Genomic DNA, 24,285 nt, shown 5'->3' on the forward strand with positions numbered 1-24,285 from the left:
TAGTCAAGTCCTTTATATAAAATGCTACAAGGCTTGAGTTTGATTACTGTAACACACACACAGCCCCTTCACACACATACGCACATACAGAGGTGGGGGAGAGAAAGAGAAAGAGATGGTAGAGAGGGAGCTGGAGTAAGATATAGTATTTTCTTATAATCATTACATATCTTCCCATGGACTTTAAATCATCTCTGATTTATTTACAATGCCTACCACAATGGAAGTGCTATACAAATGGTTGTTAAACTGTATTGCTTAGAGAACAGCGGCAAGAAAATGACCTGTCTATGCTCAGTAAAAACACAGTCATAGTTTTTCTTTAATATTTTTGATCCTCAGCTAGTTGAATCCATGAATAATGAAGCCTTGGGTTTGGAACTGAGAGAATGCCGTCTCTGTCTCTGTATCTGGATTGTTTTACCTAGTGTGTTTTCTAGGCACGGTGTCAAAAAGCAAAACATCAAGAGAAAATCCTGCCAGTTATATTAAATCTTGTGCAAAGCTTTCTTTTTCCTCTCTCAGTGGGAGCCTTCTTTGCTCGCCTCTAAATTATTCAAGACATTGCTTACTAGACATTTTCTGCTTTGGTTTTCCAGTGAGTTCACATGAGCATGAGATGAAAGAAAGTCCAGAGCCCAAACACATCTGAGAAATTGTTCTTTTGTAAACGCGTCCTCCCCAGTCTCTTCAGTCACGTGTGCACAGAGCTGTCTGTATGATTTGGCTTCTGTGAGTTTCTGGATAATCTGCAAATGATGAGAATCTTAATCTCTTCTGTCACTGTTTAGGCAGGTGCTTCACATTGCCCTAACAGCTTTCCCCATCCCTGCTAAAGCCCTCAAATGAACAACTGGGTAAATTTTCTGGAGTTGTAATCTGGTTTCTGCATAAAGTGATCATAGAATGAGCTTCCAGCCCCGGAGAATTCTCTTTGTCCTTCAGGTCCAGATATTGGCCAGATGGCACCGGCCTCTCTGCTTGAATCTGCAAGGCTGGGTCTGGAGGATCTGTCTGAGCCATCTTGGTTGGTTGGCAAAATGACCAGCTCAGAATCTGTGTCATTCTAATGAGTCACTTCTCCTCAGTGCAGAGCGTCAGCATAATGCTAAATATACTGGCCCACCCTTGAACAAGGGATGACCAAAGTCATTTGTCACGTCTTTTTTAGTATCTTCCTAACTCATCTCCCTAACTCAGCAACCTGTGATGGTTTTGGTATTTTTTAAACTCCACTGTGTGGAATGTTATTTATTTGTTTTATCTTTCAGGTTTGTTTGTTTGTTTGTTTTAAGGTGGTGTCTCCTGCAACCCAGGGTGACCTCAAACTATGTCCAAGGATGACCTTAAACTTCTCATCCTCCTGCCTCTAGTTCCCAAAATGCTGAGACTAAAGGCTTGAGTCACCACGCCTGGTTTATTGAGTGCTGGAGTTTAAGCCTTAGGCCTTATATACACTAAGCAGGCACTGTACCAATGGAACTATAATTCCTACCCCAGAAGTGAATTCTTTTCTGTCTATTTTATTACTTTATATTTCAGATGAAATTAAAGCCCCATGGGAAAGATAACATGCGTTCATTTCTAAAAAGCAGTTTTTTATAGCTATAAGCTGCCCTACATTCCCAATTGTGTCTTAGTTTTTGTTGTTTTTTTGAGTTAAATGTTTGTGCTATTTGTTATAAAAAAAGAGGGGGGGAAGATATTTCAATAATTATGCCTTACTTCATAGATTGGCAGTGAAAGATAAAACTATCGTCTATTATTATTTTAATAATAATAATAATATTATTTAAATTATTTTGATTCTCATCAGGGCCGGAGTCATGGCTCAGCAGCTAAGAGCAATGAACTCTTCCAAAAGACCCAAGTTCCATTTCCAGTACCCACACCATGGTCACACCCCTCTGTAACTCCAGCTCCAGGGGCTTCTCTCACCCTCTTCCGGCCTCTGCAGGAATGCATGCCTGTGGTTCACAAATATATATGAGGGCAAACACCCATGCACCCATAAAGTAATAGAGATAAAATGATTTTGGTTAATTATCTTGTTCTTTTACCATAGAAAAAGAAGCGAAAGAGAAAGAAACCCTGATCACTATCATGAAGACGCTGATCGAGTTTGTGAAAATGATGGTCAAGTATGGTACTATATCTCCAGAAGAAGGCGTTTCCTACCTTGGTGAGCATTCTGCCTTATTTTTACCATGGCCGCGTTCATTGTTCAAAGCGAATTAAGGATCTAGCAATAATCGCCTCACTGATTTGATGATTTATGCCGGAGCAGCCCAGATCTCCAGGGTAACAGAGTTGCTCGGCTTAATGATGCATGCAGATAAAATTAATTAGACATTCTGGACTTTTCATCTTAATAATTCAGTTTCAAGAAAAACCTTCCACATTTTTTATATTAAACCTTATTAGTGCTTTAAAATAATCTCCAGGGAGCAATTTTATTACAATTTAGCCCATTAACATTTTTTTTTACTTGTGCTTAGAAGTCTGGGTTAAATCTTGATTTCCCCCTCTGAATACTGTACTGTATGTGGCAAGCAGAAAGAGTTCTGGCTGGGGAAACAGGAACCTTGCTCTGCTGTACCGAGAAGGTCCTGCTCCTTTTTGAGGGGATGGGCGGGTTGAAACAGGCTTCTCTGCAGCTTTGGTGCCTGTCCTGGAACTAGTTCTTCTAGACCAGGCTGGCCTCAAACTCACGGAAATCCACCTGTCTCTGTCTTCCAAGTGCTGGGATTAAAGGCATGTACTACCACTGCCTGGCAAGGCTTCACTTCTTCTGTCTGTTAAATGAAGGACGAAACAACTCTCAGGTCACACTCAATCACTGGCAGAAGTCAAGGCAGGAACTTAAGGCAGGAGCTGATGCAGAGGCCTTGCAGCAGTACTGCTTACTGGCTTACTGGCTTGCTCAGTCTGCTTTCGTACAGCACCTAGTACCATTAACCCAGGGGTGAGACCGTTCACAGTGATCCGGGCACTTCCATGTCAATCGTCAGTCAAGAAAAGGCACCACAGGCCAATCTGTTGGGGGCCTTTTTGCAATGGAGGTTCCCTCTTCCTAAATGACTCTAGCTTGTATCAAGTTGACATAAAACTAGCCAGCACATACATGGCGTACATACAGGCAAACAGGCAAAATATTCATACACGTACATACTTAAACCTTTTAAAAGGTTAAAATGCGTTGTGTAATGCAAGTACTCAATTGTTTTGATTTTTTTTGGTTTTTTTTTAATTGTTTTGATTTTTTAAGGGCTTTCGTTTCCCTGAGTACTTTTCAACACCCATGTGCTTTGGGCAAAGAGAAAAAAATAGATGTAGAAATGCCACTCTGCTCAGCATGATCCAAAATTATTCAGCATGAACCCTGGGTTTTACTACATAGAAACAGTTTTACTAGTTGTATTTTTATTATTTAAAAAAAAAGAGAGAGCATATTTCTTGTTTTTTAAAAAAAGTCATTCAAGGCAAAAAAAAAAGAAAAAGAAAAAAATGCAAAAGAAAGTTAAAATGACTCCTTGATACTAATCCCCTCACAACATTTTGATTTACAGTCTTCTAGATGTCTTGTCTGCGTAGGTATGTATGTGAGTCTACCTATTCTCTTTGTCTTAAAAAGAAATGTGTTCAGATTACAGTTGGTGTTGTCCAACCAACTCTATTCCTCTAACACCGTGATTCTCAACCTTCCTAATGCTGCAACCCTTTGATACAGTCCCTCATGTTGTGGTGACCCCCCAACCATAAAATTATTTTGTTGTAATTTTGCTACTGTTATAAATTGTAATGTGCTTTCTGTCTTAGGCAATTCCTGTAAATGGGGTCGTTTGACCCCGAAGGGGTCATGATCCACAGGTTGAGAAACTCTACAGTTACACAATGCAATATAAATATTTGATATATAGGATATTCAATATGTGACCCTAAATAGGTCACAGCCCACAGGTTCTAATAGTAGAGCAGGCATTGTTCAGGACAATGTCAAGCGTGTGACTTGGGAAGTCTGTGCTGTCATTTCTCCTGCGGAATTAGGTCAAAGACACTGCAGAGGCTTCTGTGTAAGCAGCTGTTCCTGCTGCTACCTGAAGCTAAGTGTCTACATGGTAACCACTAACCACAAGTTGCTACTTAAGTGGGAAGTCATTAAAATTAAGTGCTTACTGGCTAAGCCAGTTGGCCAGGCATGGTGGCTGGAGCCTGTAATCCCAGCACCAGGGATGATAGCGTTAGGAGGATCAAAGAGGAGTTGGAAGCCAGCCTTGGCTTCAGAGAAGGTCTCAGGTCAGCCTCGGGTAGAATAAGACTCTGCTTGAAAGGACATTAAAAGTAAAAATGAATAAATAAAAATCTAAAACAGGAGTTGTGGCACACACCCATAATCACCCCATATGGGAGTGAACGTTTAATATCATTTCTCAGGAAATTAAAGCATATTTCTTCTCTTCTTTCTAGAAAACTTGGATGAAACAATTGCTCTGCAGACCAAGAACAAGCTGGAAAAAAACAGCACTGACAGCAAAAGCAAGCTTTCCCCAGGTAGGATTTACTTACCTGGGGCGGGTTTTATTTTTCCCAGCTGCTGAAAGAATAGCTGCTTTAGTGGTAAAGAGTAACAGAGCATTATAGATCTCAAAACATTTTAAAATCACAACTTCAAACATAGTAATAACCACATGTAACCTTGACTACTTCAGAGTCTGTCATAACAGAGAATTCGTACCGCCAAAAGCATGGAAAAGTTCTTTCATTTGGGGTCTTCTTTGTTGTTTTTTCTTGGGTTGAGAATTGAACACAGAGCCTCAGTGTGGAAAGCAAGCGTTCTGCCATCGAGCCACACCTCTAGTGCTAAAAAAAAAAAAGTTATGTAGGTAGGTAATAAACACTCTTTGGGGGTAGTTGATTACAAAGCAGTGAATCCTCTATTAAAGCCTCCGTTTGTAGCCAGGCTGTGGTGGCGCACGCCTTTAATCCCAGCACTAGGAGGCAGAGGCAGGCGAATTTTTGTGAGTTCGAGGCCAGCTTGGTCTACAAGAGCTAATTCCAGGACAGGCTCCAAAGCTACAGAGGAAACCCTGTCTTGAAAAACAAAAACAAAAACAAAACAAAACAAAAAAAGCCTCCATTTGTGTCTCTTTCTTAACACTTCTTGAGACCACCATCCCAGGCTATCTGTCCTTCCCCACTGCCCCCACATCTCTTCTCCATGGTCCCACCCCAGATCATCCCACCCCTCGGGGATCCTCTGTGCTCCTCCACAATATGCCCCTTTTCTGTTTCTCTTCCACCCACAACCCTGCTCTGCCCAGCAAACAGCACAGAACTGAGCTGTGTGAAGAATCTTCCTCTCAAGGGGGCAGGGACAAAAAGAGAAAAGATTGCAGGCTCTGGATTCTTATGGTTTAATCATTTTCCCCCAGCACAGATATTATATACATGTTGGCGATGCTGTACCCTTTAAGATGATGCTTTCATGCAGAGTTTTTTAATTGGTCTTGTTACTAGGGCTCAAAGGCAGCCCTGCATGCTTGCTAGGGAGGCATTTTACCTCTCATGTTTAGCCTTCAAATGGGATATATATATGTATACACATATATACATACATATATATATATATTATGTGTCTGTGTGGACACCAGAAGTCAACATCAAGTGGCATCCTTATTGATTTTCATTTTATTTATTAAGACATGATCTTTAACTGAACTTGGAGCTCATATATTTGGCTACATTAACTGGCCAGCAAGTCCAGAAATCCCCCTGTATTTGCCTCTCCAGTGCCAGGAACTCAAGAGGTCAGAGACAGCAAGAGGGTTGGTAGTTCAAGGCCAAACTAGACTGCATGAGATCTTGTCTCAAAAAATAAATTAATGTTATTGTAACCAAGACCTATATAGCACATCCCGGATGACTGTCAACACTAACTAAGTTAGAATAAATATGACTGAGGGTATAACTCAGTGGTAGAGCACTTGCCTAGCATTCATGAGGCTCTGGGTTTGATCACCAGCCAAAGTCCTCCTCAGAGAGGGAGGGAAGGAAGGAGGGAGGGAAGTCAGACACATAACCAGCTTTGATTGTACATGCCAGCTATTCTGAAGACTGATGCAGGAGGATTGCTTGAGCTAGGAGTTCAAGGACAACATAGTGAAAGCCAATCTCTAATATAATAATAATAAACAAGACAAGCAATCGCTCTCTGATGACAGTGTGGCTGAAGGAAGAGTGTCCCCTGCACAATCTGGAGTGCTATGAGTCTGGGCCCTGCTTCTTAGCTCAGTGGGTGACCCCGAGCATCTCTTTCTTCCTGGGGCCTCAGTTTCCCCTTCTGTGAAATGATAGTAGAGGGTTGGATTAGATAACCACAGAAATCCCTTCCAATTCAAAAACTATAACATAACCTCAAACTTTATCTTTTAAATGAAGTTTGTTCTGCATGAAGAATTAAGAAAGGCAGGAAATGGTGTCATAAACACCATGTACTCTCTGATCACAGTGCCATCAGAGAAGAGTCACGAAGAAACCGACAGCACCAAGGAAGAAGCCGCCAAGATGGAAAAGGAATATGGAACCCTGAAGGATTCTACGAAAGATGCTAACTCCAACCTTGGAGGAAAGACAGATGAAGCCAAAGGTACGGATCTACCAGCTCTGCGTTGGCAATGAAATTGGGGAAGCAGAAATTTTCAACACTCAAGTAGGGCGGTCCAAAATAAAGCCCCCCACAGCAAATCTGCATAGCTAAGATTTGCAGAGTGGGGTGATCCAACATCAAGCCCACACAGTACAGTCTGCAAAGTTAAGATTAGCATGTGACACCTGGGCTTGAATAGCAGTGTGTTTTAATGGTCTTCAGTCTTCTGGTGTGGCAAGTTGGTTTCATTTTTCATTGGGCTGTTGTACTTAGGAAGGGATATTCATGGTTAAGGGAATATCTGCAGTCATTTATGTATTTTTGTAATGTTCAGTTTATAATCCTAATTGATTGAGCAATATTTATTGATTTCTTTAGACAAGAAAGGATGTACTGAGTTTACAATTCCACATTTTAATGAACTGGTTTGGCTTAGTGTTTTAAGACACGTTAGTCCAGACTGATCTAGAACTCTCTGTGTAGTCCAAGCTGGCTTCAAACTCATGGCAACCCTCGTGCCTCGGCCTCCTGTGTACTAGAATTCCAGGCATGAGCACTGTTTCTTTAACTTGTTTTATAGTTCTCTAAATAATCACAACACAGCTTATTCAGCCACATCACTCAAGAGTCTGGGTTTAACAAAGCAAACTCTGTACTCAAGAAGGGATGCAGCCTGGAAATATCTTTAAGAACTTGATAAAAATCACAAATTCAATGGATCAATTTGCTTTAAAAATAAATGTATCTATGGCCCACAAAATTCACATCTTCTTAGGAGTTTTCAAGCTTTCCCAGAAACCAACTTCCCTCCAGGAAAAAGACTTAATGGCGCTTTATGTTCTAAATTGCTAAAACTTTTGATTGGGGCAGGATGTGGATTCTGTGGTACGCTCATGGTTTAAGCCCCTTTTATTACAAGTTTCATAGTTACTCCACAGAAAAATAATATCCCTATGTCTCGAGATACCTCGTTTGAAATACTGCTTCTTTATCAGAAGTTGGGCAGAAATGCTTGACCCTGTTTTACCTTTCTGTTGCTAAGAAATGTTGACCTCTTTGGTATAATTGGAGCCTGCTAGGTCATACCAGTGTCTCATTAGTAGGTTCATCTGGACATTTTATTCCTCAGGAAGAGAGGAGAGTGGAAGTGGGTCAGTTCTCTCTCCTGGGGGAGAGGAATTGGAACTCAGCTAAGTTGTCATCTAAGAACATAACATTAACTGGACTCTACACTGGCTCCGTATAACTTCCCGTGGTAATGAGTGGGTGGGGTGGGGTGGGCTTTGCTTTCTCTTCTATGCTCTGATATATGATTACCTGGTCCCTCATGCTTATGCCATAGCTCTTTAACATTTCTTACATTTATTTATTTGTTTTTTGTTTGTTTACTCATTTATTTAGTGGGGAACACACACATGTGTACATACACATATGACAGCACACACGGGTGGTCAGAGGGCAGCTTGTCTCTCCTCCTACCATGTGAGATCCAAGGAACAAACTCATAAGCTTGACAGTAACTCTAACCACTGAGATATCTCATTGGCCCTATATTTGTTAACATTTTTTTCAAATTTTTTAAGATAGAATCTATGTAGGTTTGGCTAGCCTGGAGCTCACTGTGTAGACCACGGCTGACCTCAGACTCACGAAGATCCACCTGCCTCAGCCTCTGCAGTGCTGAGATTGAAGGCATGTGCCACCATGTCTGGCTGTTAACTATTTTACATTGCTTTTCCATTCTTGTTGATTAATGATGATTTTATGGAAAAATGGCATAGTATGATAGTAGGAACCCCTTAAAATTCCACCATTGTCCTCTTAGCACCCCATCTTCAGTTTCTGCGAACAAGATATTCTAGATCCACTCCAGATTTGCTTTTCACAAGACTTGAAACCAATTCCCTCAAGGAATTCTGTTTCTTCCCTCCCTCCCTTCTTTCCTTCTCTTATTCCTTCATGTGCAAAGGTCATATTCCCCAGGAGCACAGCAACCACACAGTAAGTCCTTTAACCTTCGTAAGCAGCACACTGAGTGCTGAAGGTGGCACCCTGTGTTGCTGTGCAAGCATCTGCAGGCAGGGTGTGGCATGCCTTTTCTGTTTTTAGAGGAAACACTGAAAATGGAGCATGAATGGTGGGTGGTACCGACTGACTATGTAGAATATGAATGTGTGTTAGCCACTTTTCTCTCACGATAGCGAAACACCTGAGACTCGCAAAGAGAAAGGTTGGGTTTTGGCTCACAGTTTGAAAGGATCCAGTCCATCATCTTTTGGTCTTGTTGCTTTGGGCCTGTGGTGGGTGGTACATCATAGGAGGAGCCCTGACAGAGCAAAGTCACTCCCTTCAAGGGGAAGAAGAAGGTATAAGCTGGAGTCCCACCATCCCTATTGAATGTGTCTCCCACCACCACCCCTTAAAGTTCCCACAACTTTAAAATGGGGCATGAATGTGGTTGAAGGCAAGACTGATGGGTTTCTATTTCTCTCTTTTTTTCTCTTTCTTTCTTTAAATACTGGGTCTTTAACCCTAGTTGACTTGGAACTCACTATGTAGCCTAGTCTAGCCTTGAATTTGTAACAGTCCTGTTGGCTCAGCCTTCTAAGTATTGGAACTAAAGACGTGAGCCACCATACCTGGCAGAGATATTCTTACCTCTCTACATAGGCAGGCAAAAGCCATGCACATGCACACACATCCCACTGGACGGCGAGCACGGTGAGCACGTACGTGGAGTGCAGGCTTTCCTCAGAGAGAAAGTTGGAGGCACTGCAGAGTGGCACATAGAATAAGGTAATGGCTCAGTTAAAAGCATTTAAGGAAATAATTTAAGGACACACTGGCAAGAATGTTAGCAGAGTGTCTCTTTTGGTTTTGGAGTATGAGGTGATGGTCCCATATAGTCATAGTAAATATTTCTTAACCATGCCAAGCCTTAAACATGCCAAGCAGATTCTGGACGTGTGTGTGTGTGTGTGTGTGTGTGTGTGTGTGTGTGTGTGTGTGTGTAGCAACAACAATATCCCTAGGCTTATATCACTTCACTTTACAAAACGTGCCTACATACATTCTGTTTCCTGAAAATCCAGTCTAATCCAGTCTAGGGACTGGAGAGCTGACTCTGTAGTTAAGAGCACTTGCTGCACTTGCAGAGGACCAGAGTCTAACTCCCAGCACCCACATCAGTGGCTCAGCACCACCCATAACTACAGCACCAGAGAACCCAATGTCTTCTTCTCGCCTCCTTAGGCATGAGCACACTTGTGGCATACCTTCACACAGACGCTCATAAACAAAAATTAAAATGTTAAATCAAATTTAATTTTTACCACAGAAATAACACATTTTATTTATTTATTTATTTATTCGTTCATTCATTTATTTTTGAGACAGGGTTTCTCTGTAGCTTTGGAGCCTGTCCTGGAACTAGCTCTTGTAGACCAGGCTGGCCTCTAAATCACAGAGATCTGCCTGCCTCTGCCTCCCGAGTGCTGGGATTAAAGGTGTGCATCACCACCACCCAGCTACACATTTTATTTATTGATTAATGAAAAATAATTCATTTTACTTTTGAATATAAGTTAGATTATTTAAGCTATTGTTTTCTAAAGGAGCTCATGTTTTTTATTTATTTGTATTTATTTATTTTGGCTTTTTATGATAGGGTCTCAGATAGTCCAGACTGAACTTCCATTTACTATGTAGTTGAAGCTGGCCTCAAACTCCTGATCCTCTCATCTCTACCTCCCCAGTGCTGAGAATATAGATTTGAATCACCACACCTGACACGGATTAAGAATATTTTTAACATGATTATTTTTGATGGGTAAAGTTATTTGTATAATTCAATAGTTATTTCTAAATTTAGGAGTATGCCAATAATGAAAACTTCGTCCTAATTCTAACCATATCCAGAAACTTGTTAATTTTTCTCTGGAGACCAAAGGAATGTCGTTTAAAACACTCCATTATCTAAGAGCTGCTCCTTCTGCCAGCTGGATGTTTACTTACTCACTCTTGATGTACGAGTCACTGAAAATATTTTTTTAATTAATTAATTCATTTTTATGGGACTCGTGTGTGTGTGTGTGTGTGTGTGTGTGTGTGTGTGTGTGTGTGTGTGTGTGACTGAGTGCCCATAGAGGCCAGAAGAGGGCATCCAATACCAGGAACTGAAGTTACAGATGGTTGTGAATCACCATCTGGGGTCTAGCAATGGAACCTGAGTCCTCTGGAAGAGCAGCCAATGCTCTTAACTACTCAGAAACCTCTCCAGCCCCTTAAAAAATCTTTTGAAAACTCATCCAAGGGATGAGATAAGCATTGTAGCACCATAAGCTCATTCTAGAAACCATTTGTCATGTTTCTAAGTAGATACTGGAACTAAGCTGAAAATGGGAGGCCTCTGAGGTGACTTTCACCTGAACAACTTCCCTTTCCCACCCCTGTTTTATAGAAAAGTCAGGCTATTTGATTTATAAACTGACAGCTCACGTGGATCCTTTTGTAAGCAACAGACAACTACATGCCTCCACTCAGGTCCCAAGTCGCTCTGTTAGACTCATTAGAGTATGGTCTCCTGTGAGCTGGCAAGCGAGATGGGAGCTCAGGCAAACCCGGGAGACTTGCTTCAACCTACGTTTCTGAAGGACATCAAAGGAAGTGTCTCCTCCTATGTAAAACCATAAATTGCCTCTCCAGAATCCACCCCCTAATTAACAAACCAGTAAAGCAACACACAAGAAATGAACTGACTAACGTAAGAGCTCATGGCCAAAGAGGAGTAAAACTGGGCCTTGAACCCATGACCCCGACTCTTAATCCAGGGCCTTCCGATGTTTATAACGGCATCCTGTGGCCATTTAAAATACTATCCCTGTGGAGAAATTATATTTCTCCTTCTTCTCCCCTCCTTTCTGTTTTCTTCTTCTGTCTTTATTCCTCCTCCTTCTTTTCTCAAGATAACCTCTCGCATACCCGAGCTGGCCTCAGACTCCCTGTGTAACTGAGGGTGACCGTGACCTCCTGAGTGCTGGGATTACAGAAATGCATCACCGTTTCAGCGCACGTGGTGCTAGGGATCAAACCTGGGCTTCGTGCATCCTAGGCATGAACTCAACAGAGTTACATTCTCAGTCAGTGGCTTTTTGACCCTTGCTGGTGTTGTGCCAGTTGCTTTGAGATGTGCAGTTCAAAACTGTAAACATGTAATAGTGACACCGTTTTGAGCATTACAGAAAACAAGTCTTTACAAATACTTGTGTTATTGTCATTAATTTCTTTATGGAGCACACATACCATAGCAGGCACACAGGGGTCAAAGCACAGTTTTCGGGAGTCAGTTCTCTCCCTCCACCACGTGGATCAGGGGATTGAACTCAGGCCATCAGGCTCGACAGCCAGTGCATTTATCTGCTGGCCCATTTGGGGAGGGGGGCAGGAGAGGGGGTCTTTTGTTGTTATTTGTGTTGTAAATGTTCTTAAAGTTCTAATGTCTGCAGTACTCAGTAGATCAACCATATGGATTTCTATGCTTTTGTTCAGGGCAGGAAGAGGTCAGGATAGTACATCAGGGCCAACAAGGCCATGTGTATGAAGGGATATTCCTCTTAGGGTCTCTTATGTTCTGAGGACCAGAACAGCCAGAGAAGCAGGCCTACGTCTTGACTCTGGCTCTCTCCCATCTACTTCAGCATGTGTTTTAAGGCTCATGCCATATTACCTCAGCCACGAGCTATTTTTTTCCAAGGACTGCTGAAATAAATTGGAAAAAAAAAACACACACAGCTCAGTGTTCCAAAGTGGACTCTCATGGGCTTTCAGCGCACACTGCATAAATAAAAGGTTTACTTTGCAGCTCAGGGAAGAGAAAATGTAAATAAAAACCAGCTGCTCCTCTCCAGGAGCAGAGGACATCTGACTTCATCCCCACTTTCACCCGTGTCCCAGGAAATGTGTGGAGGACTCAGATCTGGTGACGTTGGCTGCCAGACTTTGCCACACATTGGAATAAGCTCAGGGTTATGTATTAAGAGGCTGATACTTGATTTCTTACCTCTAGATATGTGTTAATTTTCAGGGTTCGTCAGTGGGCAACAGAGACTTAGAAGCACTGAGGAGGCTGTGTGGACATGACCGAGGAACATAAGGCTGAAGTACTGATCCATTTTATTGTCTATCAGTTGAGAGCTGTCCTGTTATCATAGGTGAATAAAAGGAGGCCCGGGGGCTCAGCGGTTAAGAGCAGTAGCTGCTCTTCCCAAATACCCAGGTTCCATTCCCAGCACCTGGAATGCTCTCTTCTGGCCTCCAGGGGCACCAGGCCCGCAGTGCATTTACATACATGCAGAAATACTCTCATACACATAAGATAAAAATTAAAGCCGGGCGGTGGTGGCACAGGCCTTTAGTCCCAGCACTCAGGAAGCAGGGGCAGGCGGATTTCTGTGAGCTCAAGGCCAGCCTGGTCTTACAAGAGCTAGTTCCAGGACAGGCTCCAAAGCTACAGACAAACCCTGTACGGGAAAGAGAGAGAGAGAGAGAGAGAGAGAGAGAGAGAGAGAGAGAGAGAGAGAGAGAGAGAGAGAGAATAATAATAAATCTTTAAATGGGAAGGACTCCAAGGTGGAGAACGTGTGCTGGGTTGTTGTTGTTTGTTTGTTTGTTTTTAAACAGGGTCTCACTGTGAAGCTCTGGCAGTCCTGGAACTCAATGTGTAGACCAGTCTGACCTCAAATTCAGGGAGACCCTCTGCCATTCTAACTATCTGCCCTTCTGCCTCTCTGCCCCAAGTGCTGGGATAAAATTGTGAACCCGCATGCTCCCACCAGGTCTTATATATTCCAGGCTGGTTTTGAACTCACTAGGTAACTGAGGATGACCTTGAACTCCAGATCCTCCTGCCTCCGCCTCCCAAGTGCTAAGATTACAAGCAGGAATTACCAAATTGTGTGTTGCTGGGGATAGAACCTGGGGCTTTCTACATTCTAGGCAAAACCTCTCAACTGAACTACATGCCATTTTCAGGCCCTCAAAATATTTTAGCCTTCATAATTCAGCATTTTTAATGTAGTATTTAAATAGTGAATAAGCATTGATTTTCTTTTTCTCACATAAGATTTCCACATTATAATACAATATCAAAGATTAGATTTTCAAAAGAATGCTTTGAATTATTTCTAATTATTTAAAGCAGAATATATAATTAAGATGTACTCAAAAGTTTCAGAAGCCCTAATTATCTAATATTCTAATGACAAATTGTTATCTATTTATTAAAATACATCATATGAAGATCACTAACTTGATTTAAACTCTTTATAAGAAGAATTAAGTTTGAAGTAGACTACACTGCACTAAGATTTCTTTCCTTGTTCAAAATGCCTCATCTAACTAAATTATTTTGAAATAGAAATCACTATATTACTAAATCCAGATGGAGGCTCACACCATAATCCCAATACACAGAACGCAGAGGCAGGAGGATAGCCACCAGTTGGAGACCAACCTGGTCTATGTAGGAAGTTCCAGACCAATCAGGAATCATGGAGAAACCTTGTCTCAAATAAATCAATAAGAAAACCTACCAAATCCTGCTGGTCAACTCTATAACAAGTAACGAACAGCACCAACACCCATGTACTGAATTGTTAACACTAACCCGGGACATTCTTTTGTATGTGTTCTGACTCATATTGCTTTACATGTGTTATTGTTTATGAGGCAGGGTGTGTGGAGATCAGAGGACAGGTTTCAATTACCAGTCCTCTCCTTCCCATTTCACATTGGTTCTCGGAATCGAACCCAGGCCATCAGATTTTTGAAGCAAGTGCTTATAACCCACTGAGCCATCTTGCCAGCCCCTTCACCTGACATTCGTGCAAACAAGCCTCGCATTCATAGAAACAAACCATTGAAACCAAAGCCGCTCTTGCATAGGTGAAGACAGCGAAAAGGGGCCAAAAATTGTGGCAAGTCTCTTTTATTGTCCGTTTATCCCTTTCCCATAGAAGTTTCTCGGCACTTCATTGGGAACTTGATAGCATGAAGTCATAATCATGAAGTCTGCGTGGGCTTCGGGCCAGGAAGAAAGCTGTCCAGAGAGTCCTCTTAAATGCAACTGTGGAAATATAACCCTGGCAGGTCTTAAGGCAGTGATACACTGCACATGGACTGTCATCAGAATCCCGAAGCGCAGTCCCGGCTCTACAACGAACATATGTATATATGTGATATTGCTTTACTCTCTCTGTGCCTCAGCATCTTCATCTGTGAACTAAGCAATGATGTTAGGGCTGCCTCAAAAAGTTGTTGAGAGGAAAGGGTGGATGGGAATGCATTTTGGAGCAGGAAGAACAACCTGTGGCACATGGTAAGCACATGGCCCGGCTAGAGCAGACAGAGCTCTGCAGTCACTAGTGGCATCAGGGTTCAAGGTGGCCACAGATTGATGGCATTGCCACACAGCAGCTGGACAACCAGCTCTACAGAGGTTCTGGACTCTCAAGGACTCCGCTGTTAGATGAAAGAGAGAGGGGGAAGCTACCTGGTGTCTTGCTACACTTTGAACATGGAGAGTTCATATCAATAGAGATGATAGATAGCTTCAGTGTCGGCCGAGCTATCTCACTGTCCGCGTGTGATGGTGGGATCTGGTCTTTCAGATGGTGCACATATGAGAATCCAAGCAACACAGTCCAAATTCCAATGCTCTTGTTTCGTGGCCTTAGTCAAACTTCAGAGTTCCCATTCTTAAGGTAATAATACCTCCTTCCAGACATGAGTGCCAATGGTATCTCAGAGCCAGTGCTCAGTTATCCTGGGAAACTCTGCCAAGAGTTGTCTGTATAATTTTATATTCAGTATATCCGTATATCTAAAGGAGTTTTATTAGAATTTGGTTCAGAAGTTCATCATCCTGACAGACCCAAAGGCCTGGTCCAACCTTCTCATCTGCATGTTGACTTAGACCCTCTCAAAACTGGGCTTAGAGTTGCAAGAGAGACTACAGCCAGAGATTGTGAATCTTCAACAGATGGAGGTGGCAAACACCTGCCATTCCAACCCGTGCTTTGACTTGAGACTGCTCCTCACAAGAACCATCCCTAACCTGAAATTATTTAATCTAAGAATCATGGGGACACATCGATCTGGGAAATGGAATCGAAATGTCTAAGCAGAAGCTGGAGAGATGGCCCAGCAGCTAAGCGCATATAGTGTTATTGCAGAAAACCTGAGTTCAGTTCCCAGAACCCGTGTCAGATGGCTCAGAAGTGCCTTTAATCCGGCTTCAGGGAATCTTATGCTTTCTTCTGGTCTCCATGGACAACTGAATTCACACATGCACATACCCACCCACAGACACACACAAATGCACACAATTAAAAACTAAATAAATCTTTTAAAAAAAGGCCTACACAGACATCAAACTAAATTTGTGTGCTGCATAACTCACCATTCTTAATACTTCCCAACGTGGTCTGTGTCTGGAATCTTATTCCCAATGTTGTCTTTGAAAACTCCCTACACATGAGCAAATGTGTGCACACTTAAATAGAGACTTATTGTTCTACAAGTTTAGTATCTATGGTTTTGAACATTGTTGTGGCCTTGAAGAAGAGGCACAGTGAAGTTTTATATTTAATCTGACTCTCCTGCCTTTTCCAGGGAAAACAGAAGCCTATTTGGAAGCCATTAGAAAAAACATCGAATGGTTGAAGAAACACAACAAAAAAGGCAACAAAGAAGGTAAGGGCTTGCCGTGGTTGTACATCACAAATTCGCCCATTTCCCCAGGGTTCCTTTTACACTACAATCCTTGAAGTCAAATTGACTGAGTTAAAATCTCCTCTCAAACTCAGACTCTCAGATGTCATGGGGGATATACCCACCACTTCTCTTTTGGTTTTTAAGTTATGATAGAGAAGAATAATTTTGTTTGCTTGTTTGTTTTGTTGAGGTCACTTCTAGAATCGGTCTTTCTGCTTGTTATTCAGGGTCTTTTGAGTTTCCATGTGAGGTTTAAGATTTTTCTCTAGTTCTGTGAAGCATGTCTTTGGAATCTAATGGGGATTATATTGAATCTGTATACCATTTGTGGTAATATAGTCATTTTCACGATATTAATTCTTCTTGTTCATGAGCATAGAACATCTTCCCATCTTCTAATTTCTTTCACCTCCTTGGTTAGGTATCTATGGCAGGCCTGAAACTCATGTAGACCAGGCTGCCCTTGAGTTTACAGAGATCTGTTTTTTCTGCCTCCACAGTGCTGAAATTAAAGGTGTGTGTCGCCATGTCTCACTTGGTGGCTTTTTTGTCTCAATGGTCTTTTGAAGCTATTATGAATGGGATCCTTGTCTACTTTTCTTCTCAATAAGTTTGTTATTAGTTTATAGAAATTCTATTGTGTTCCACATGTTGATTTCGTATCCTGCTGCTTTTTGAAGTGTTTATCAGATCCGAGAGTGACGGCAAAGTCTTTAAGGTCTTTTCGATGTAGGATCATATCTTCTGAAAAAGAGATAATTTCACTTCCATCTTTTGTATTTGTTGCTTTTCTTTCTTTATCCTGATTTATTGCTTTGACTATGACTTTAAAGACTATATTGGCTAAAAGTGGGTAGACTGGTCACCCTATCACATTATAGGTGGTAGAAGAAATGTTTTCAGATTTTCCCCATTTAGTATAAGGTTTTCTATAGGTTTTGTATGTATGCTTTTAGTCTGTTGAAATACAAAACCTCATTTCTTTCTTTTTCAAATCAGTTTTTCAAAGCATTTTCTTGTTATTTTATTATTAAAATGTCAAGTAAAGAAAAAGTGAACAATATAATATATCCATGTCTCCAGCACCCATCTTGAATAGGGATCAGATTTTGACATTTTGCCAATTCCATCTTACCCCAGATCTCTTCAGGGTTTATTATTATCATTATTTGTTTCCATTTGCTCTGAGACAGGGTCTCACTTTACATACCAGGCTGTGGTCAGAATCACAGCAAACCTCCTGCCTTAGCTCCTCGGTGCTGGAATGACAGATATGATACACCTCACCTGGCTCATAGAGTATTTTAAACGGGTATTTTCTGAGCACATAGTGAGTATATTCTATGGTCACAAAGGCAGTCCCTCCCTCACTCACATAAAACAAATTTAGGAACCAAACCCTGTTCAATATTCCAGAGATACAAAGGACAAGAAGATGCAGCAACCACACACACACACACACACACACACACACACGTAGTTTACCATATATGGGGCCCTGGTTGGACCTCCTCAGTATTGTCCTCCTTTGGCACAGGAACACTGAGGAGCTGAGAGGATAGTTCTGGTCATCTTGGCAACACAACAGTTGGGGAACGAGCTGCAGGGAGGAAGAATCTTCTGAGGAGGAAGAAACGATAGGTACAGTTAATAGGTGGGAAAGGAAAGGAGACTATAGTGTTCCCGAAACGAGCTGTATTTCCTCAGGAACCTGCGTGTCTGTGGGGAGGATCAGCAGTCAGGTGTAGGAAGTGATGGTAGCCAGGCCAGGAAGGGGCTTTGAACACTCCACAGAGGGGGATAGTTTTAGCCACAGGAGCCTAAATTAGAAGCTAATGTGGTTTTAAAAGAAAAGCATCCATCAGCCGTGTGGTTAAAGATTGAAAATGAGGCCCTGGAGAGCAAGACAAGGCCAAGAACTGGAGCAGAAATACGAGGCAAGAAAAGATGCGGCAGAAGTAAGCCGAAGAAATGAAGGGAGAAGAGAAGCTCATGGGCTGTGAGGAGAGTGAGTGGTCCAGAGTGAGTCCAGGGGCTCAGCCAGGGCAGCTGCAGGGCGATGCCTCTCAGGCTTTGGAATCATTTAGATCACAGGAGTTCCTCCAAGTATTCATGTGCCACTCTGAGTATGGAAATGTGCTATTGGGGGATTTTTGCCATTGTACAACATCATAGATGAAACCAACACAAACCTAGTGGAGATCAGTCGCTCCATATGACCTCTTGACGCAGTCATGTGATGCACTGTGTCCAGCATGAGAGCTCACAACCTGTCAGTCATCCCAGCACTTGAGGGTCCGAGGCCAGATTAGGCTACAGAGTGAGTTTAAGACCAATGCTGGCTACCAGTCCTGTGTGACCCTGTCTCAAAACAAACAACAGCAACTACAAGTCTCTTGGGTTTTGTTTTCAAAACAGGGTCTCGAGTAGCCAAGGCTGGCCTTGAACTTGCTAGACAGTAGACGGTGGTCTTGAACTTCTGATCCTCCTGCCTCCCGCTTCCAGGTGCAGGGATATATAAAGCCCTAAGGGGGGGGGGGAGTTGTGCTTTTCAAAATGTAAATTGCAAACTGGGCATGGTGTCACATCTGTGTAATTCTAAGGCTGAGTCAGGAAAATTGCCTCAAGTTCAAATCTCTGGTCTTCATAGCGAGTTCTAAACCAGTCTGAACTACAGAGTAAAACCCCGTTTCAAACAAAGAAACAAAAATTAATATTTGAAAAACAAAGGAGATGGGGAAGGGTGTGGGGGTCTTTAGAAAGATGTCACAGTCTTCCTTGGGGACCTCTTTATTTCGGGTGCATGGTTTGATGGTTTGCCTGGATTTTTAAGGATAGACATAGGAAACAGGAAAGGTTTGACTTTTTGCTCCATGTACACAATTCAAACAGCCATGAAATAAATCACAGACATTCTTAACTTGGCATAACAATCCAAAATAAACAAACAACAGAAAAAATTACTTAAGCTGAAATCATAGGCTCTGGAGGTTGCCTTTAACCATAATTTTGCTATACTTGTGAAAGCAGGAGGTTTGGGACCATTCCTGATTCAGCAACAGCACCTTCTGGGAGTTTATTTAAAATACAAAGACTGGGTCCTCACCCCAGACCTGAGTATAAATCTGCAATCTCCAAGAGCCCCAGATGCCACATACACTTTGAACTTTGCTAAGCCCTGTGTAAATGGAGACTGCACTGCACGTTGGTTTCCCGGCCGCCCAGACCCGAATAATCACACAGAAACTATATTTATTACAACACTGTTTGGCCTATGAGCTCAGGCTTCTTATTAACTCTTACATCTTAAATTAACCCATTTCTATTAATCTGTGTATTGCCACATGGTTGTGGTTTACCGGTAAGTTTCCCATGCTACATGGCATCTCTCCGACTCTGCCTACTCTCTTTATATATCTCTGTTCAGATTTCCCACTTGGCTATATTCCGCCCTGCAATAGGCCAAAGCATCTTCTTTATTAACCAATGGTAATAAACATATTCATAGCATACAGAGGGGAATCCCACATCAGCCCTGGTCTATGAACTTGTTTCCTTGTTGGTGATGGTATATTCCCCTGGGTTGTAGTAGAGAGATATTATGGTACCTAAAAACACTTTAAACAGCACAGTACAGTCCAAACCCAGAACGTCATATCTTCTACTGTGAAGGTGAAAGCTGGAAATTCACTAAATACACAAAATGTCTCTTAACAATAAACACTGTGATGGGTTTTCTTTTTTCCTTATCTTTTCTCACAATACTCTAATAATATTTTCTAGATTATGACCTTTCAAAGATGAGGGACTTTATCAACCAGCAAGCTGACGCTTACGTGGAGAAAGGCATCCTCGATAAGGAAGAAGCCAATGCCATCAAGCGAATCTACAGCAGCCTGTGAAGACGCCAGGCAACCTGAGCCTATCAGCTATTCCAGCAAAAACAATATAGCTTAAAAACTAATTCGGCAGTTAAGAATTTACCCTCCCAGGAGTATTAGAATGTGCTGAATTTACAGTAGTTAATCCCTTAGAAATGGGTAAACTAGAGATCTCTTGCCATAAATTCCTTATGAAAAGTAAAGCATATGTAAGCTGAGGTTTGTGTATATAGAGTCCGTATTTCCTCTTGGATTTACACTTTATAGTCGGAGATGGATGTGCTGCTCTGGAAAAGCCTCGAATGGGTTGAACTAAGTCTGAACCTTCTTCCCACTGTCTTACGCTCCCTGAAGACCTGAGAAGTCCTGTTTCTAGGCATGCTGGACACCTGAGCCCTGTGTTGGGTGTTTGTTACATGATGCTTCCGCTAGCGGTTCTCTGTTGGGCATTGGAATAAACCAATTTCTTCATAGTCTTGATGTGCTGAGAAGCAGCAGCTTCTTTTTAAAAAAAAGTTTTAATTGAAATAGAAGTATATCATTTTTCCTCCCTCCCTTTCCTCTCTCTAGCCCAGTGGTTCTCCGTCCTCCTAATGCTGCGACCCTTAAATAGTTACTCAAATTGTGGTGACCTCCAACCACAAAATTATTTTCATTACTACTTTATAGCTACAGTTTTACTGCTGTTGTGAGTCGTGATGTAAATACCTGTTCTCCTACTGGTCTTAGGTGAGCCCTATGAAAGGGTTGTTTGACCCCCCAAAGAGGTCAAGACCCACAGATTGAGAACAGCTGCTAGAGTCTCCCAGCTACTTACTCCTTCCAGCCCCTTCCATGTTCCCCATACACAAACAACAAAAACAGCTGCCAATGACACAAAAAGGAGGTTGAGAATGGATACAGAAGTCACTGAGCATAGCACTGGGAATATAGCAGTGACAGAATGCTTGCATAAAGGCCTGGACTTAATTTTCAGCACCACACACACACACTCACATATATGCATACCTTTATGAACACATATATGCACACAATCACACACACGAAAACATAAATGACATACACATACACACACAAAATTGAATTTAATCAACAATTTACTCCCTACTTATATTTCCTTTTTTTTTTTTACTTTATTGAGGTTTCAGACACTTATTGCTCACTCAACAGAGATAAAGATTTATATAGTCAAGAAGCCCAATGAGGTCAAAAACTGTTCAAAAGCAAAGTCGACATTTATGCTCTGTTCCAGTCACCTAAACTGGATTTGATGCGAGCCATGTTATCCCACCAGAGAGCAAAGGTTCAGGCAGCATGGCAGAAAAAGAGGTGAAAATCACCGGGAGGAAAAGGTTATGAATTTTAGGTTCCTGTCACTTGTTTGTTTGCCACCACCACAAGCATGAGACTGGAAACAACCACACAACACAATAGTCCTCCCTGAATGCCAGTGGTCCTCCCTGGACCCTAGTGCTCCCAAATCAAAGGTGGCATTGGAGTACGTTACTCAGTGTAAAATAATTGCACACATAGTTATATATGCTTACCTGAAACCATAAGCATAACAAGCTTTGTGAATTAGCTGTCCTTGCTTCTGGCAACCCGTTGGTGCCTACCCTGCTGTTCTGAAGCCACGCCCATACTCACAGTGACAGTGGGTTTTCACACATAGAAGATAGTTCTTCCGGGAGAGCCACAGAGGCAAACAAAACACAAAGCCTGCCAGAAACACAAACTAATCTCTCCTCATGTTCTAGAGAAGCCAGTACCCAGTCGCAGGTGAATGTGGAGACAGAGTTCGAGCTGCCTTAGCCCAAACTGCATTTCCCAAAGCATCATGACTCAACTGTTTCATGAATCATCTGTGCCTGACTCTTGCGTTAGCCGTGCCGCACATCGGCTTCTACCTCAGACAGGAAACAGGCTCAGGCTGGATCATCTTAGCCTCTCGCTTTTCTACCTAACTGTCTATGCAGGGTTTTTGTTTTTGTTTTTTTTTTTTTAAGGAAGAAGTTTGTTTCTTTATTTTATTGTAGTCTTCGTTAGTGCCCCTTGGTAACCAGGACAGAAGGGGCGCACTTGATCCTATTTTTATAAACAAGAAGACTCTCTCACAAAGGGATCAAGGCCACCAGATAAGCTCAAGTTCATGAGGTCAACAGATGGTGACACTGGGGCAGAAGCCAGGTCCAAGAGTCTGGGTCCTGTCTACAGTGACTCCATGCCAAGGTGCTTCAGTTCTCTGTCCATGAGGCAGAAGCAGGAGGGACTCAAGTTTGCGGCAAAACTGAGCTGCACAGCAGACCCTGTCACAGAAGAAAAACAAACAGCCAAGGTCAACCGGGGTGACAAAAGCCTGCAATCCCACTCTGAGAAGGTGAAGCAGGATTGGGTATTGAAGGTTGCCTGGGATACCGAGCAGCTTCCAGTTCCCACAGCCTGGCCTGGCGTGGCAAACCTCGGGAGGCGGCAGCAGGATTGCTGTGCGTTTGAAGCCAGGCAGGGCTAATAGTGAGTCAGCCTGGGGTAGACAACAGGATCCCGTCAGAACAAACGAACAAAGAATCCCTCTAGTCCAGTACAGTTAAACTGCAGCTACAAAATTACTGATAAAGTTAGAAGAGATATTTTAGCAAGAAATTGCTGACAGGAAAACATAAAACATTGAGAAAAAAATATTGAGAAATATATTTCAGCCTATGGTCATAATTTCAAATTTGAGCTTCTGTGATATCATCAGTCTTTGCCAAATTAAATACTTTTTTGATCCTATTTTTTATTATTCCTATAACCGCAGTAGCTTTCTTGGAACTCTTCTGTTTTCCTTTTTTTGTTTTCTCCATTTAAACCTCCACAACTAGGGTTGGAGAGATGGCTCAGGGGTTAAGAGCACTGGCTACTCTTCCAGAGGTCCTGAGTTCAATTCCCAGCAACCACATGGTGGTTTACAACCTGGTGTGCAGGTATACATACAGAGCAGAAAAAAGTCAAGCGGTGGTAACGCACACCTTTAATCCCAGCACTCGGAAAAATTAGGCAGGAGGATCTTTGTGAGTTCGAAGCCAGCCTGGTCTATAAGAGCTACTTCTAGAACAGGCTCCAAAAACCAAAGAGAGAGGGAGAGAGAGGGAGAGAGAGAGAGAGAGAGAGAGAGAGAGAGAGAGAGAGAAGAAAGACCTCCACAACTCAAGTAGTAACAAAAACAAAGTACTATCAAGAGAATACCCCAGTTTCCAATTCTGAGCTGGGGAGATGGGCTCATGTGCAAGCATGAGGAACTGAGTTCAGATCTCTTGCACACATGTAAAGGACATGGGGGCCAGAAGAGTGGCTCAGTGGATAACTCTCTTGCCAAGCAAGGATGAGGACCAAGAGTTCAGATCCCCAAAACTCACATGAAAGCCGAGCAGGCATGCTGTCCACCTGTAATCCCAGAAATCGTGATGCAGAGACAGCAATGCCTGGGGCAAACTGGACAGCGAGACTAAGATGGAACTGGGGAGTTCCGGGTTCAGAGAGAGAGAGCCTGAGTTGGTGTCAGCTTCTGGGCAGAGAGAGAGAGAGAGAGAGAGAGAGAGAGAGAGAGAGAGAGAGAGAGAGAGAGAGAGAACATCCTATTTCAAGGGTCCTGTGAGAAACAAAGAACAAAACACAAAGTATTATGTTAAATGAGAAACAAACAAATCAGCAAAAGAATACGAAACAGCTTCTGCTTCTCATCATGGCACCTACTGGCCCTCCCAAGGGCCAGTGATTATGGTGATTATGGGATTATGGTGGTTCGAATAAGAATGGCCCCCATTGGCTCATATATGTGAGTCTGTGGTCACCAGATGGTGGAACTGTTGGGGGAGGATTAGAAAGGTGTGGGGAGGTGAGGTGTGTCACTTGGGGGACGGTGGAGTTCTGAGGTTCCAGAAGCCCGGGCAATTCCCAGTTAGTTCCCTCTGCCTCACGTTTGTGGGTCAACATGTAAGCTCTCAGCAC

The 24,285-nt window shown here is 42.4% G+C and overlaps 1 protein-coding gene across 1 annotated transcript in view; it reads left to right on the forward strand.

Annotated features, from left to right (window-relative positions):
* The window catches only part of Scg3 (secretogranin III), a 36,894-nt gene extending 16,123 nt beyond the window's left edge, over positions 1 to 20,771 (forward strand). The window contains exons 8-12 of the mRNA XM_075965226.1: positions 2,066 to 2,182; positions 4,468 to 4,551; positions 6,509 to 6,646; positions 16,316 to 16,396; positions 20,201 to 20,771. Coding sequence (XP_075821341.1) covers positions 2,066 to 2,182; positions 4,468 to 4,551; positions 6,509 to 6,646; positions 16,316 to 16,396; positions 20,201 to 20,319 — 539 coding nt within the window. The 3' untranslated portion in view covers positions 20,320 to 20,771. The remainder of the gene's footprint in view (positions 1 to 2,065; positions 2,183 to 4,467; positions 4,552 to 6,508; positions 6,647 to 16,315; positions 16,397 to 20,200) is intronic.
* The last annotated feature ends 3,514 nt before the right edge of the window (positions 20,772 to 24,285 follow it).

The sequence above is a fragment of the Microtus pennsylvanicus genome, chromosome 3, assembly GCF_037038515.1.
Source record: "Microtus pennsylvanicus isolate mMicPen1 chromosome 3, mMicPen1.hap1, whole genome shotgun sequence".
NCBI lineage: Eukaryota > Metazoa > Chordata > Mammalia > Rodentia > Cricetidae > Microtus > Microtus pennsylvanicus.